This window comes from Phragmites australis, chromosome 22 (assembly GCF_958298935.1).
Source record: "Phragmites australis chromosome 22, lpPhrAust1.1, whole genome shotgun sequence".
Lineage (NCBI taxonomy): Eukaryota > Viridiplantae > Streptophyta > Magnoliopsida > Poales > Poaceae > Phragmites > Phragmites australis.
Window position 1 is genome coordinate 2,157,704 of NC_084942.1, and position 17,393 is coordinate 2,175,096.

General features: G+C 43.3%; 2 protein-coding genes across 2 annotated transcripts; both read left to right on the forward strand.

Annotated features, from left to right (window-relative positions):
• The first annotated feature begins 2,195 nt into the window (after nt 1-2,195).
• On the forward strand, nt 2,196-5,790 carry LOC133904750 (endo-1,3;1,4-beta-D-glucanase-like). The gene is made up of 7 exons (XM_062346274.1): nt 2,196-2,488; nt 2,574-2,595; nt 3,648-3,774; nt 4,469-4,559; nt 4,645-4,734; nt 4,832-4,929; nt 5,396-5,790. Exons 1-7 carry the CDS (start codon nt 2,338-2,340, stop codon nt 5,534-5,536), a joined length of 720 nt encoding a protein of 239 aa, XP_062202258.1. The 5' UTR covers nt 2,196-2,337; the 3' UTR covers nt 5,537-5,790.
• A 1,339-nt stretch (nt 5,791-7,129) lies between these two features.
• On the forward strand, nt 7,130-9,225 carry LOC133904748 (uncharacterized). The gene is made up of 2 exons (XM_062346273.1): nt 7,130-7,378; nt 7,795-9,225. The coding sequence occupies exon 2, from the start codon at nt 8,360-8,362 to the stop codon at nt 9,128-9,130; it is 771 nt and encodes a 256-aa protein (XP_062202257.1). The 5' UTR covers nt 7,130-7,378; nt 7,795-8,359; the 3' UTR covers nt 9,131-9,225.
• Nucleotides 9,226-17,393: the final 8,168 nt, after the last annotated feature.

Sequence of the window (17,393 nt, forward strand, 5' to 3'; positions counted from 1 at the left end):
TGGTGTATACCGGAGACTCCGGACTCAGAACAACTTAGCCTATTTCCCGGTGTCCGTGGGTGAATGTGTCTCTCAACTTTTGGTTCTAAGAGGTCACTTTGAGCACTGAGACACGACAATTAGCTCTACATTGCATCCCTATTAATAGTGCGGTATGCCTATACTCAAATTCAAAGATAAAGCTTATTTGAACCACTTTGAGCATTTGAATAACTTTCAAGTATTGCTTCTTTCATTCAAACCTTTAGGGTTGCTAACTTTCGTATAATTTTCACTCCATCTCTTCTTGATTCTTCATATGATTGATGCGAATCACTCATAACTTCTCATGACCTCACACGGTCTTCACTCGCTCTTCACCACCGCCTTGGTCCTTCGGCGCCAAGCCATTTGCTTGCTCTTCACCACGGATGGTCCATCGTAACCGTGTCTTGCTTGCCCTTCACCGTTTTGCCGTAGAAAACAACTTTGTATTCAACATCTTCAAGGAATTAACTTTATCAAATATGGAGTCCATTCTTGTTTTTTACTCTTGGCATATATCATTTCAATTCAACTTATGCCTTCATATGGATTCTAACCCTGACTCACTCTTAAGCACAAACCATGTGGGTTAGTTCATAAAACCTAATTGATAACTTTTGTACCTTAAGTTACTTAATCTCCACATGTAACTTATTAACCTTCATGCATATTGTCAATCTTCATATAGAACCTAACCCCACTCATTCTTAAGTACATAGCACACGGGTTAGTCCATAAAACTCTATTGACAATATCATACCCACAAGTAACTTAGTCTTGAAGTTTATTGCCAATCTTTTTGAGCTTTTCTTTCTCCTTATGAGAATCACTAAGAGCTCATTCATTTTGATGCATTTTCAATCTCCCCATATACCTAGAACTCATGCATATCTCTCAATGCATTACCTATGGAACAACCTACTAACAAACTCACCACCATTGTTAGTCCATAGGTATTGTCATTAATTACCAAAACCACATATAAGGGCTAGATACACTTTTACACATCCAGCTCGGCGACGATCTCCTAGTCTGCGGAGGGTAACACGGTGACGTTAACGATGTGGATAGGGTTGCCACCGAAGACCACTGCCTCCACCAAGCGTAGGTCCTTCGGCCTCAACTCCGACGTGCTCAGGACGTGGGTTGTGCCCATCGGCGTGGACATGTCGCGTGGTGGCTGCGAGATCCCAGGCACCGTGGTAGACGCTGGCGCAGGAGACACCGCCACTGTTGCGGATGTCGCAGCAGTGAACACAACAATTGTTGTGGATGCGGAAGTTGATGCAGACCTTGGTACTCGTGCGGATGCCGAGACGAACGTCGTGGTGGACTTGGGTGCAGTGCCTGGTTCCAGAACGACAGGTGTTGGTGGTAGGATCATTGATGACGCAGGAGCGATGGGGGTGGCCGATGTGGGCGCAGTGATGAATGCCAATGCGACAGTGGTGGACGCCGACATAGGAGCTAGCGCAGGGGTAGGAGACTGCACGTGCTCGATACTCAACTGGTAGCATCCATCCCATATGCTGCGGCCATCGCTCCACCACTCCAAACTCTTCCTCGGACAAAATGCACGACCATCACTCCATCACTCCGAGGATCGACGGCTCTAATACTAATTGTTACAAACCTGGATGATCAAACGCACAAATCAACTTTAGAACACAGACACACACACCGAATCAGCAAGCACATGAGCTATATTGATCACTTGTTCGATTACACGGCACAATACCACTCGAGATGAACTCAGAGGGAAGAAGAAATCTAGACTCGGAATAGGAGAAAGAGTATGGAGAAGAAGAACATCAAAGAAAAGGGTATCATAGAGATAACCGGGGATCAAAGAGATAGCCGGGAGGAAGAAGAGAGGTTCGTTCAGTATTCTTCATCTATGTCTTAGCCACGGTCTTACTTCTTTTTTTTATCTGCTCCCTATGAGCTGACCCTACCTAGCAGCCGTATAAACCCCACCTGTCAGCCGGGTCATAACACAACGGAGGGTTCGTGCTTAAGCAAGCGGCCGGTTTCTACCCACGGGCTGAGCCTTTTCCTCACGACCCACATGTTGACATGGGTCACGTCCATAGGCCAGTCCATGCCTGCTAGATCAGCAGTGATGTCACTGGGGCTGCCCCCTATCGTTTTCCCTCTCGAACCTTCCTTCTCCTCTTCCTCCTGTCGTCTATCCACGTGATGACGTGACCACGTCCACTCTCTCCCCTCAGCTTGGATCCCCCCCGTCTCCCTCCGGTCCTCACCACCAGTCACCACCACCACGCGGTCGAGAGAGGGAAGAGAGGGAGGCGAATGGCGAGCTCCCAGTGCTGCGAGAACCCTCCGGCACTGAACCCCGCCGGCGGGGAGGGCAAGGTCGTCGACAGCTTCGGCGGGCTCAAGGCCTACGTCGCCGGCTCTGACGACGCCAAGGCCGCCGTCGTCCTCATCTCCGACGTTTTCGGTGATTGCTTCGTTTTCCTTGAGTCTCGTTTCCTCTCGACATCTTTTGCTTGAAATAGTTACAAGTTGTAACCCTTCTCTTGCAGGGTTCGAAGCTCCAAATCTGAGGTATGAATCTTTGTGATTAGTGATACCCGATCTCCCTTTTTTTTGGGTAAGTTATTTTTCTGGTTTTTCTTGCAAAGGTCCGTGCATCGGGAGATCTGTAGAGTCGCTAGGATATGTGAGACCGCGTCGGAGTGATGATGCGCTCGTGAATTCTGAATAGTAAGGGTGGTACTCGTGAATACTGAATAGTCGGGCATTGTTTCTTTGGATTCAGAATTTACTCGTTTGGGTGCGCAATCAGTATCCCCTGCTGGTTCTATGTGGATATTCATCTAGAAGGAAAAGATCATTGAATCCCAGCAACTATTCATTTCCTGTTTTTCAGTTTCATATCTTCCAAATGAAATATAGTTTTCAGTATTATATTTTGCATGCTTGTAGAACACCATCTTCCCTACATATGGTAAATCTTTATAAGATTTTTTTCGTAGCACACATGATTTGTAGATTGGTTTTCACGGTCCCACCCCAAATTGGTGGTTTCCACCTTATATTCGCCCCCCCCCCCCCCAAATTGATCTGTGCGTTGTTCCCATATATTTTGGGCAAATGGATCATTAGAATGTTGCTCACAAGCTTGGGAATGGTGAGTGGTCGCTGTGCTTAATTTTTTTTTGTTTTTTTAGTTGTCGTTGTGCTTGTTTGTTGGGGTTTTAACATGGTTCTTCAATTTCAGTAGTAAAGTTTAATAATGGTGTGATGAGTAAAGATCCATCAGAGGATTGGGGGAGGATTAGAGGCGAGAGAGGGGAGATGCGGCGGCTGGAGGCCGGCGCACGGCGTGAGATTGATAGATTGGCTCTATTTATATAGAGAGGACAACTTGGTCTCTAAGTAATCTATTACAATCTAGAAACCGGAAGCTCCTAATGTACTTAGTGGGCACCAACAGTACCAGGTCGGCTGGCTGGGCCCGTGGGGCACTTATTGGACCATGGACCACATCTGGGCCATGCCAAATAGCCTATGCCCTCTTTGAAGTGGAGTACTAAAGTCTATTGGTACTGGTGTTTAAGAAATGAATTCTGATAGTAATCGCTTATCTCATGAAGGAAGATAGCCGACAAGGTAGCTTCGTCTGGATTTTTCGTTGTGGTGCCAGATTTCCTGCATGGGGATCCTTATGCACCTGAAAATGCTGAGAGATCGATACCAGTGTGGATAAAGTCACATGCTCCGGTTTGTTGCCCCCTGAACCTTTTCTGATCCTTTTTGTAAATATTTTGGGTAATCTTGTTTCAATTTATGTTGGCAGCTTAAGTACTTTTATAGTTTTATTCGAACAAGAAACCAAGTTAGGATAATATGAAAAAATCAATAGGTAGTTAAATAATGTTTTAACTCCTATATGTATGTAGATATCTAGATGGCACCGTAAGATGACTTTCTAATAAATTGTATTGTATTGACAGTTCTGGTCCTTTCTCCCTAGCCTTGAAATTGCTGTCTCTAATGTTGTTGCCTACTAATATAGTGTGCTGCGGATGCCTCTTTTTGTCTAAGTGGTGACAAACTATAGGTTCCTTATCTGCATACTTAATGTTTAGTGACAATATGCTCTCTCTGGTACTATGTACTTTTATATCTGGTTCAAAATCTGTAGGTTAACAATGTAGAGTATCACCTGCTTTTGAATTTTTTAAATTTAAGGAGTTTTACATAGGACTGATGATAGGACACATAATTTTTGTTACAATAGCTAAGAGCCTAAGCTGGCTAGGTCTAAGCACCTCTATACATTGGTATCCTTATGGTATCTTACCCTATTTCTTGCAAAAGCATGGATTGGGTAGGAACTATTACACATTGGTTTCTTTCCTTGCTTTCCCTTTGCTGAACAAATTCGTCAACAACAAAGGTATTTCTTTGCTAGGAAAATGCGTTTGAAGAGGCAAAGCCAGTTATTGCTGCTCTAAAGGAGAAGGGAGTTTCTACTGTTGGGGCTGCAGGTTATTGCTGGGGTGGTAAGTACCATTTTCGTTGTTCTGTGCTTCTTTACTTGTGAACTTGAAATTTGAAGGTTCATTGTGTGTCTTCTCTGATATTCAGCAAAGGTAGTTGTGGAGTTGGCAAAGGCTAATGAGATCCAGGCTGCTGTACTGTTGCACCCTTCGCTTGTTACTGTTGATGATATCAAAGGTCAAGCTTCTTTCTTGTGAAGTTTGGACATGCACTAACGTTGTTCTATTGCAAGGATTCAAATTCTAACACCATAATATTTGCTATCTAATATCAGAGGTCAAATGCCCGATTTCTATTCTTGGAGCCGAGATTGACAAAACGTCCCCTCCAGAATTAGTCAAGCATTTCGAGCAGGTTCTTTCTGCGAATGGGGTAAGTTCTTGTATTCAGCTACTCAATTCTCAAGCAAGACCATTTACTTTTGAGTTACAGAATCTGCCAAATATGAATTACCATACTGAGAAACTGTAGCATTTGAGTACATGGACTAGCACCAGGGACATCTTCCCAAATCATGCTGGCCACGTATTTGTTAGTTTCTGTTGAATAAGTGCATATCTTTTGATTCTTTCCTTCGCCCAAACTGAACATTGAACTTTAATACAAGTACTGGGGCTAAATGCCTTCAAAAATGGAAAAAGAAAACTGAAAGGATGTGGAACTATATACTATCGAGCATTTGTGCAGGGAAATCAATCTTTTACCTTATGAAGCCCTACACTTGCACTTTGTTTTTATAGTTCATACTTCATTGTTCGAAGTCTGGAGCTTTTCACCGCTGTTATCCTTTCTATTGAGCTTTTGATCCTGAAATGCTTTTGTCCCTTCTGGTGTACAGGTTGCTCACTTTGTCAAGATTTTCCCTGGTGTCGCGCATGGATGGAGCGTGAGATACAGTCACGATGATGCAGCTGCCGTGAAGAGTGCTGAGGAGGCCCTGGCGGACATGATCGACTGTTTCAACAAGAATCTAAAATGAATTCACTCTGAAGTTGCTGTCGTCCATGTATTAAGCACATCATAGTGTTCTGGGATATCTGTTGTTTAGGTCCCGCATCATCAGGGGATTCGAAGTCCCACTGTCTTTATGCTTGCATACGTTTTCTGTAGACTGGTTGTGCTGAAAAGCTGTAACAAACGTTTTTTATGGATTGGCCGTGAGCTTGTGAACCAAACATTGGTCACGAAAAATGAATATCGCGAGGCGAAGGTGAACTATGGTTGCAATCGGAAGTTGCTCGTTTTATGACCTTGTGTTGTGGAGTAAACAACAATGATGTTTATTTCGAAAATTAGACTCCGACAAGAGTAGAGAAACAACATTGAAGCATATTTCGAAAATTAGACCTGTTTGGAAATGAGGTTTCGGGATTTAAAGCTTCATGATTTAGTATAACTTGAACTAAATCCTGAAAATTTCTGGAGCAACCCTTCTCTCCCAAACAGGCTCTAAATGCAATTGCGAATTGAAATAGTAATTGGAAGTCGATTGAGCAACGCAGAATTTGCTTGGTTGTCCTGGGTAATCATCAGTATGTTGTCCTGGCGTGTTGCTACTGCGTCGGAATTGTAACATGGTTCTCAATTTTTGATACTAATGTTCAATAATGGCCTATGCCTTCTGTGAAGAGGAGTGCTAAGTGTCAGTTATAAGTGGATTCTGATAGCTCATGAAGGAAGATAACCGACAAGGCTTCTTCTGAACGTGCCAGATTTCTTACATGGGGATCCTTACGTGCCTGGAAATGCTGAGAGGCCCCTACGAGTGTGGTTAAAGTCACATCCTCCGGTTTGTATTTGTAGTCACCTGAGCCTTTTCTTAACTTTCTTTTTAGAAGTTTTATAAATGTAAGTAAGGTTATGTAGGATTGACGATCCGTTTATATGACTGTGAACTGCTATAGTGATCCCCAGTCTTATTGTTTGAACTTTACTTGCTTTCAGTAAAAGCGAAGTGGTCTTTTTCTAAAAAATATAGAGTGATGATAGGATACATATTTTTTTTATTACATTGACTAAGAAGTCTAGACATCTTTGTACCTCGTTGTCCTTATGCTATCTAATTACCTATTTGCTGTGAAAGCATGGACTGGGTAGGAACTATTCAACATTGATTTGTTGCTTGTTTGTCTTTCATATCATCCTTTTCTTTTCTTTTGCTGAATAAAATCATAAACAAAGACAATGTTCCTTTTGCTAGGAAAAAGCATTCAAAGAGGCAAAACCAGTTGTTCCTGCTCTAAAGGAGAAGGTAGCGCCTACCGTTGGTACTGTAGGATATTGCTGGGGTGGTAAGTACCAGTTTTCATTGTACCGTACTTTTTTATTTGTTAACTTGAAATTTGAAGGTTTTCATTGTACCGTCGCTCTTTGTGGGCGGCGCTGCGTGCTTCCCTTTTCTTTTTCCTCCTCTCTTCCTGTAAATATTTGCTAAACTTCTATCTATGAGAAAATCAGCAAGGCTCTTGCTGTCTTTTTGAAATTTTTTTTGAAGGTTTGGCCCTGCTGAGCGTTGTGTCCCTCGGTTCACATTCAGGAAAGGTAGTTGTGGAGTTGGCAAAAGCTCATGAGATTCAGGCTGCTGTACTGTTGCACCCTACGTTTGTTACTGCTGTTGACATCAAAGGTCAAGCTTTTTCTGATGCATTTTGGAGATGCACTAACTCTGTTCTATTGCAAATGTAAGTCCTGATTCTATAATTTTTGCTATTAAATATCATATGTCCAATGACCAATTTCTGTACCTGGAGCTGAGATTGACAAAATGTCCCCGCCGGAATTAGTCAAGCAGTTCGAGGAGGTTCCTTTTGCGAACTCTGGGGTAAGTTCTCACTTTCAGCAACTTAATCCTCAAGGAAGAGCATTTACTTGAGTTACAGAATCCGCCATATATATGAATTACTCTAGTGCTAAAGTGTGTCATTCGAGTATATGGGCTATCATCATAGACTTCTTAATTTTCGTTGAATAAGTGTATCTCTTTTGATTCTTTACTTATCCAAACAGCAAAAGGGATCTTTAGTACAAGTTCCAGAGAGGGGTGAAATGGAATAGGGTGTGGAACTATCAAGCACTTATGCATGGAAATCAATTTTTGACCTTATGAAGCCCTACATTTGCATTTCGTTTTTATAGCTCAGACCTTATCGTGCAATCTGGAGCTCCTAGGTGCCGATACCGTTTCTACGGAGCCTTCGATCCTTGATCCTGAAATGCTTTTGCCGTTCTGGTCTACAGGTTGGTCACTTTGTCAAGATTTTCCCCAGTGTCCGGCATGGATAGAGCGTGAGATACAGTCACCATGATGCCGCTGCCGTGAAGAGTGCTGAGGAAGCCCTGGCAGATATGATCGACTGGTTTAACAAGAACCTGAAACTAACGCTATAGTTGAAGTCTTCCATGTAAGATGTATATACATAAAACTTTTTTTTAATTAACGCTAAGATACTATTGTTTCAAAATACTATTGTTTTCCCTGGTCTGGACACAGAATCATTAATCAGAATGGAATTCGAAGTCCGAATGAACATCAAACGAAACTGCATGAAACTCCGTGCAGTGTATTCACGATGGCTCGGAATCCGACAACACGATCGGAATCCAACAACCCGATCGGAGCAGCAGCGCAAGCGCGTCCTGCCGGCCGACTCGGACTCGCATTCGTCGGGGGTGATAAATATCGGGGCATCGTCGCCTTCCCACTCGTCGATCCACTCATCTGTTCACCGGTTCTTGTTCTCCCTCCCCGCGGCGAGTCGGATCCACGGCAAGAGCTTGCTTCGTTGCCATCTCGCGGCAAACCATGTCCACACTTGCTCCTCGCGCCGCTCCCATCTTCGGCGCCATCGCCGGTGAGCTCCGGTTCCTGAAGCAGCGGCGGGGCGTCGCCGCCGTCGCGCCCGCGGCTTGCGGCGAGATGGTACGAGAGACGTCGGCCCGCCGCGTCGGCGCCGAGGGGCACTCTGCGCCCAGGCAGAAGCGAGCCCGAAGCGGCTTCGACGTCAAGACCAGGGAGGGCTTTGGTGTTGGCGAGGTGCTCGTCGTCCCTGCGCCAGCGCTGCACCGCCTCGCGGAGCGGATGGGGACGGAGCTCGACGCCGTTCGCGATCTCTACAAGAAGGCGAAGCTCTTGTCCCGCGGCGCAGGCAAGAGCGCCGCGGCCCCTGACGGCAAGGACGAGCGGTTCTTGGCCGCCGAACCACGACAGGAGGCGCCAATGGAGGCGGCAGCGAAAAGGAGGAAGATTTCCCCGTCGGAGCCCTTGTCGGAGGCGGCGCAGCAGAGCACGGAACCAGAGAAGAAGCAGCGCCCGGTCAAGCAGCGCGCCGCGCCGACGAAGACGAAGCGCTCGACGACCGACCTGATTGACGAGGCTAAGGAGGCTCTGAAGAGGCGGCGGCTGGAGGAGATTGCGCGTCTGAGGCAGAAGGCCCGCCAGGAGATTCTCGAGGTGGAACGGGCGGCGCAGCCCGAGGAGACGATACACTCGCGGGACTTGGAGGAGCTCGGCATCGCCGGGTTCGAGTACGCCGTGACTCGGACGAGGAAGCAAGCACGGCGCAGTCCCGGGTGAACGGCGGCGGCCTTCACGCCACAATCTTCCTGCAAGCCGAGGATGATGGCCGCGAAGACATGGAATTGGTAGGATTGTAGGCAACATGCATCGACGCGATGTGCATGATCTTGGTTTTGGGTATGATCTTGGTTTTGGATGTACCCTGATTCCTCCAACCTCACTCTCTGTATGCTGTCGTCAAGATGATTTTGTAATACCAACTAGCAAGGTGGCCCGCGCATTTGCGCGGCTAGTTTTTTTTTTTATCTGTATGAAATTTGTTTTTTTTTGGCAAATTTTGTTGCTTGACAAATAATGAGTCATATCAAATATTTGTTTTTGTTTGTGATTATGTTGTTTTGGATGGCTATAATTCTTTTGACATTGCAGCACAACTCTTTTTAGCCGGTATATTTAGTTTGAATCTTGAGGTCGGTTATGGTTGAGATGCGGTGCTCTCCCATTGTTCCTTTTTAGAAGGCCATCTTTCTCTTGTCGTATTCATTCTTTCTGCTGCAGTTGGAGCGGGTCATTGCGGAATATTCTGGTCTGTGAATCAGAGTAATTTTTTTTATTTGCCCGGCAATAGTCCAAAATGATTATGTTTTTGACATTTCTGGTGGTCAATTATTTCGTTTTTTAATGCAAATTGTTTTAAGGATTGCTATTTTTTGGTTTTCCTTTTTTGCAGTTAGCATTGGGTGGCTGAAATTTTTTTTGTTAAATGGTTTTTAAAATACACTTTTAAAATTTTGTCATACTTCCATATTCTTTTGATACTTTGAGGGGAAAAAAATCAGTTACAATGTGTCGTGGCAAGACCATATCTTTGAAGCATCACAGCTCCACAGGTGTCTCTCCCATTCCCCACCGATGGCTTTCTTCCAGCTGCTTCTCGTATGCTCTGCAGGAGGTGAACACATTTTAGCTGGTGAACGCCGCTTCCATCTGGATGCGTCCTCTTCCTCCTTCCTTCCCTCCCCCGTTCGTTCTCTCTCTCTCTGTCTCTACAGCTCCCCAGCTGAAGGACACGGAGACTTCGTATTAAAATTTCCATGGTCCTCTCCTCCCTAGCATCCAGATCCGGCCGGAGGGCGTCATCCGATTGTTGGCGGCCTCGGCAAATGCAAGGTGCCTGCGGCTGTCACCTGGTAAGTAGCTCGCGGTGAACGGCAGCGAGGTGTACCGGCGCGCCAGGAGGGTCGGCATCATGGCGTTTCGGTCGGCATCTGCTTTTGCTTCTTCCTCGGATTGCACGATGGCGAGGAATAGTGGTAGGCGGCAGCAGTCCGCACCGATGGCCATGTAGTCGGCGTCGAGGTGGTTGGTTATGTATTGCACGGTAAGCATCAGAAAGAAAATTAGCATGGATTCTTCAGGTAGTTAAGTGATTCTAAGGTGTTTGTTGAATTGTCTAACAGAGTAGCAAATGTCTGGATGGTTACTGATTTGTTCTCCATGCCATGTGTCTATGTTTTTTTTAATTAACCATCGAAGATAATTGAAACTTTATCACAATAAATTTAATTCGGAGACATGTAAATATAGGAATGTGCCTCTGCCGAAATCTGGAGGTATAGGGTTGTATATTTATTTAATGAACATGAATTGCTTATGAGGAAAATAATAGAAACTTTAAGGTGCGTACAGGTTGTTGTTATTCCTTATAACAGTCCATATTAAATTGTATAAATATCTACATGCACAGTATCTGGAGGCAAAATAAATTAGAAAATCTCTTTGTACACAATATTTTTCGCCATGTCTTCTTCAGTAGTTTCTGAATCATTGATTAGCACCTTCAAACCTGTCCATTTTGTGACTTTAGATAAGGCCACGTATAGTTGTTTATGGCAGAATACTTGTTTCGGCAAATATAGCCCAACCTTGTTAAGTGTCTGGCCTTGACTCTTGTTGATGGTCATAGCAAAATAAACTGATAAAGGATACTGCCTTCTTTTCAGCTTGAACGGCCACTTTGTGTCGCTCGGTGATATGATTATTCGAGGTATACATACTTTGTCCCCCGTATGTGTTCTTGTTATTATTTGTGCTTCAATATTTCATTTTTCAAGTTGAGTGATTGTCATTCTTGTACCGTTGCATAAACCTACGTATTGGTTGATGTTGCGAAGGAGCATCACTGGCAGTCCGACTTTGAGTTTCAGTTCATGGTTTGAGATCCCTGGGAACTTCTAGGTGTCGAGAAACTCCATTGGGTACGTGTGCTCCATGTCATTTGTCATCCTTTTGCTCCTTTGAATCATTGTTGTGTTTTCCCTAAAAAACCAAAATTTGTTGATATCATTGAACACAAAAAAATAATAATACAAATTCAAATACCTCACAAGCTGAATGTTTAGTCTCAAACACAACTTTTCTATCTTTTCTTTTTCTGTGATGAATTTTCTTCCTATTTGTTTGACCACCATTGTCCTTGTGTTTCATCCTTTTGTCACTAATCTTTTTGCTCAATCTTATTTCAGTCTCTATAGCATCTTCTAATTTTTGTTTCGCATGATTGAAGTCAACATCTGAGCCTTCAAGTTCAAGTGTTGTTTTTTCCATACTTGTCTCTTTGTAGTCTTCTTCTGAGTCACTGTCTATTATAATTGTTTTATTCCTTCTTTTCAGATTTAGTTTTCTTGATGATGAATAGTTTCCTTTACATCCATTTTGATCCATACTGATTCCATCGCTATCTTCTAGTTCTTCTTTACCATACGTCACTAAGATCGATGCCTTTTCTCTAGTTGAATCCTTGATGCAGCATTTTGGCACGCATATCTTTTCAAGCACCTTATTTTTGGCCTCTTCCAATTTACTTGTTTGTTGTTTCATTATATCTTCCATGTCCTGATCAATCAAATCCTAACAAACAGAATACACAAAGATAACAATTAATAACATAAGGTAATATAATTACTCAAAATATGCAGAAAGTATTTTTTTTTTTACCTTTTCAACTTTATCATTCAAGAATTTTGTCTCAAGCTTGTCGTCAGGCACAAATATTTTTTTTACCTAAGTATCCTGGTTTTCCTTCAGTCAAATTTTGATTGCTCAGCTTGAACTTAAAGATAAGTATTTTTTCACATAGTTGTTGTATAATCTCTGGTACATCTTCAGTATTTTCATTCAGTGAATCTAGTAAATCTGAGATAGATGTGCTGAGCATTCTCTGTGCCTCATCATCAAATATAGTGCAGATAATAGTGGTTGTGTGGTCACTGATTTCCAATCGAATCCAATACCTATTATAGCACAGTTGTTAGTGCAATGAAAATTTAATAGAAAAAAAGTTAAATATAGTGCATGTAGAAGTGAAGCAATGTTGCTGAAAGCTGGTACACCATGTTTACCTAGGTGTCGGTTTTTTTGGGTATTCTTTACAATTGTTACAATAGTATTTGTCAACTATCTTAGTGCACATTTTGCTGTAAATGTTGCATGACATGTACCACCACTTAGCATTTTCTTGCAGCTTATCTATCCTTGCTTTTGATGTAAATACAAAACCCTACAAATAAAAAAATGAGTGTTAGAATTTTAAAAACACAATATTATCTCCAAAAGAAATATTGATGTTAATACTTGATCTGTTTCGTTGTCATGTCTCATTTCAGTGATTTCTCGTAATGTCCTTCTGTTATAAAACATTTGCTCCTCTAGTGTCACATGTGTACTTTTGTTTACCTACATCATTTTTGACAAAATTTCTTCCCTTGAGTGCCTGAAAAATATATCGTTAATATGTAATAATTATATATGTACAAAAATTCTTTTATAATAATATTTCAAAAATAACAGAATATATTGCATACCTGTCAATAAGATTCCAGGTTTCTGGTATATCTAAATCTGTATACAATCTTGTGGCGCTAGTGGTCTTTAGAGATATAACTGTTTGATTCATTTATATGGTAGCTTTGTTGATCAGGGAGCATTATAATATACTACAAAATTGATTAACTTACCTTTGAACTTTGAAGCTTCAACCATTATTGATGTAACAATAAGAACGGTATGCTTTCCAATTACATCTTCACTCAAATAATGTGCTAGCTCTCCCCATAATGTAATTTTAGCCTTTTTGCCCCTGAAATTTGTTTTGAAACATTTAATGTTCAAACTGAATGCAAGAAAAAATTCTTTGCTGTCCATAAATTTAATTAATAGTCTCTCTTACTCTAACAGGAGAAGTTCAATCTCACGAATATCTTTCGTTCGCGGATTGACAGTGTTCTTCATTATTGTCCTTTGTTGTACCCGTGAAATATTGGTAAGTAATCCAATGACATCTGAAAATTTAAAGATAAATTACTATACATTAAAAGTGATTACAAAATAAATAAGTACCTAACTGAACATTTACTTGAGCATTGTTTAGTATCACTTTATTGTTCTAGTATTGTATCTACTTTAGCAAACTCAAAGTAGTATTACTGTAATATATTTGATGACTCTTTCACCTTCATTAACTTTGTATTATAGATTAAAACAATTTTGATTTCATTGCAAACTAGACGGTATGTGGTGCATTCTTGTACTTTAAAATTGCTGATTGGATATACTGATCTCTCGTTAATCAGTGGTCTATAAGTATCTATTAGACTCTTCCAGATAGTATCATGAATTATTTCATCCTGTTCAATCAAAGAATAGTTTATCAAACTTTAAGAAAATATGCATTTCCATAATCAATACAAATATTGTTAATAAAAATACCTTTTCGTCCATTAGTAGCATATCCAAGCTTATAAGCTCATCTGTTTTGTTATTAATCGATTCCCAAAGCCGTATCACTTTCACTTTAATACTCCATGTTTGTCCTTTTATTGTGAGCTCACTCAGTTTTTTTATGCCATTGTGGTACTACCTCAAAATACAAAAGGCAGATATAAATTAATAAACAAAATATGCTCATAATGTTCACAGAAAATGACGGAATATGAAGAAGGTAAATAAGTTATTGACCCTATAAAATAACAAAAGTTTTCAACAGACGAACATCTGTTAATCTACCAATCTACTGAAAAGGCTGCAGCTATTCAACTTTACATCACAGTCATGATCCTTTCAGATTTTCTTTTAACAATAAATATATTTTGCTGCTTCTTTGGAAATTTTGTGTACATGATCCTTGAATTTGTACCTTTTGCTATGATAGGAATAGTCCTATTCTGCTTTACGACTTATGAAATATTCCTACTCTGATGATAGTAATTCCAGTTAACAAAAATAAATCTGCCTTAGTTCTTTTTGCCCAGATAGATAGCCGCAATCAATACCAGCGCGGTAGTCGCCATCGACGATACAGAAGGTAGCGTAGGCCCCCTTTGGAGCTGGTTGTTCAGGGGCCTAGACCTTCTACCTTGGTGTCAGCAGAACGAACAAGCTGTTCTTTTACACGTCTCTTAAATTTCATATACCTGAAATTTAGGAGGCGCGATCAGGCAATAGGGCTAGCCATAGTGGGTCATGGCTTTAAGGTTGGTGGCGGCGGCTTCCTAGCGGGTGGTGGGCTTAGAGGGAGGTTAGTGGGCGATAGGATGGCCCGGTGGAGGAGGCGGTCTTAGGGGCGGAGCGGCAAGGTGACGGGGATGTCGCTGGGCATGGGCGGCAAAGCACAACTGGTGGGTGGTGTCTGGGTGGGGGCAAGCGGAGATGGCCTGGCTTTAGCGCGGCGGCGGGTGGCAGCGGGAGCACCGTCAAAGACAAGGTGGGAGGCGAGGAAGCGAGCACGCGAGTTGCTGAAGACGTGTGTAGGCAGGCGGGTAAGCTCTTCATATCGGCGTGCGGAGAGAAGAAACAAACGTGAGGAAGAAGAAGAGAGGAGCGCCCGATCCAAATTCAATGGCTGTCCTTCGTCCACTGAAAAGCCCAAAATTTTTAGGCACCTGAACAATACCATCGCCCATTCTTTTATGGGCTCTCCGTTTCGGCTTGGTTACGTGCTCGCACCTTTTGCTGTTAGAGTGTGCTAGAATTATGTTCACACCGTTTGTTTTCATCTGTGCCAAAATTATGTTCAAATACTATGCATTTCAAAGGGTCCGGCGATCTTTTGCGCTCAGATGCAATCCTTGTCTTGTTTTTGGGTATATGTAGCCAGAGAAAAAAAAACTAGTTTAGTATATCCGATATATCCAGTTTACCAAGCTAACCGGTGGACCCTGATAAAAAAAACCACCATGTTTACCGGTATTTTATTTAAACTTATTTCAATTTTGTTCGGTATATATGATAAATCATATTTACTGGTTACCTCTGTTAAATTTTATTTATCGATAAAAAAAAAACCCTGCATGCAGCAACTACAACGACAAGAAGGAAGTCAACACGGAGAGCCACCAGTAGGTGGGGTTGGGATGCAGATCCTCCTCCGCTAGCTCTGGTTATGGGATAAGCTAGAGGGCAGCCGAGTGGAGAAGCAGCCTAGAGGGTATGTGTTCAGTGATGAACGACGATCAACAATATTGGCTTGGTGACAATCGACAGAGTTCGGCAGCTGGACGGCATGCTTCCAATGTCAAGGCCACGACTAAAAGACTTACGCTTCTCCTTTGCTTTGCTCAAGTTACTGTAATGCTGGCTCTATGGGGACCCTCAACTCTTTCAGGAGCTTGTTTCTGAAGGATGGTGACCATGAGTCCATGACAGGGCATTTGGGATGATTGTGGATGAGCTTTCTTTCATTCATGATTGTTATCACTATTCATCGCTCCATATCTCCTATTCGAAATGTTGGCTGCCAATCTTGAGTGCATGTCTCTCTTTTTTTTTAGCATAGGTTACTGCATCATGGCTGCATACTACATTGCGTCATTCGCAGAAGAGTCGACACCCGATCTTGACCAACAGATCCAGTGTAAGTTCTGGTGCAATGATGAATACATGACTAGCAAATTGCATATTAAAGATTTTGGGAGCTTGTACTTTGATCCGGTGCCAGTATTTTTGCTTCTTACATTGGTCGTGATTGCAGAGGCGAGGGACGTGCAAGAAAATTCTATGAGATCCGGTTTCACAGAAAGACATTCTCTTGTGTATGTCACGTGTCCTTCTCCTTTCTCTCAAGTACATGTATCAGCCGTTGGATAAGAGAAGAACGATATAGATCAGATCTTATAAAAATCTTTCGATGAAAGATCTCGTAAAATTTCCTTTCAAATAGACATAGCTCCTACATCTGTTCCAACTGGACCAAAATAGCCCTCATATGCCACTATGTAAACTGTGCCTCTTTCTCTTTGCATCATCCTCTTAGCATGCCGAGATGGGTTCGCGTTGTGCTGCGGTGCAGGTGCAAACTGATGAAGCATTGGGACGAAAAAATTGGCCAGTGCTCGGTATTGATGCTTCACCCAAGAGTAACTGAGTAACCCCGCTTGTTTTCCTCGCTCACACGTATCCTCCATTTGCCGGATGAGAAGAGGAAGGTCAAGGTGCCAACAGCAGTGAAGGTTTGGATCATGGATACGCTAAGATGCATCGACAGGAATGGGCGCAAGATCAAGGTGCCAACAGCAGAGAAGGTCAAGGTGTCGATTTCTAATTCTGACCGCAAGATTGGCGCCACTCACCTGTCACAGTACTTACGTACCTGGTGGCCTGGTCTCCGGAGCTGCTTCCCGATGACGAAGCATGGAGCAAGAGCTTGTACATGGCCGTCAAGAAGGACGCCGGCCGAGAGCGCCCTCGCTGGCCACTCAGCCAGGGGGTCGTCGACGCCGCAAGCCGACTACGAGCCGCTGGTTGGACTGCCGAGTGCGAACTCGAAACAGGAAGTGCTCAAGAATGGCGTGAGGCTAGGAAAGCAGCTGGTGTGGAAGAGAGCGAGGGCGAGGAGACGGCGTGGACGGTGCTGGCAGTATGGCAGTAGCCGGCCGGCTTCTGGCCAGCTTCGAGTCCGAAAACCACTCTGAATGACCCCAGCCCGATCGGAGCAGCAGCGCAAGCGCCAAGCGCGTCCTGCCGGCCGACTCGGACTCGCATTCGTCGGGGGTGATAAATATCGGGGCATCGTTGCCTTCCGAGTTTCCGACTCGTCGATCCACTCATCTGTTCACCGGTTCTTGTTCTCCCTCCCCGCGGCGAGTCGGATCCACGGCAAGAGCTTGCTTCATTGCCATCTCGCGGCAAACCATGTCCACACTTGCTCCTCGCGCCGCTCCCGTCTTCAGCGCCATCGCCGGTGAGCTCCGGTTCCTGAAGCGGCCGCAGGGCGTCGCTGCCGTCGCGCCCGCGGCTTGCGGCGAGATGGTACGAGAGACGTCGG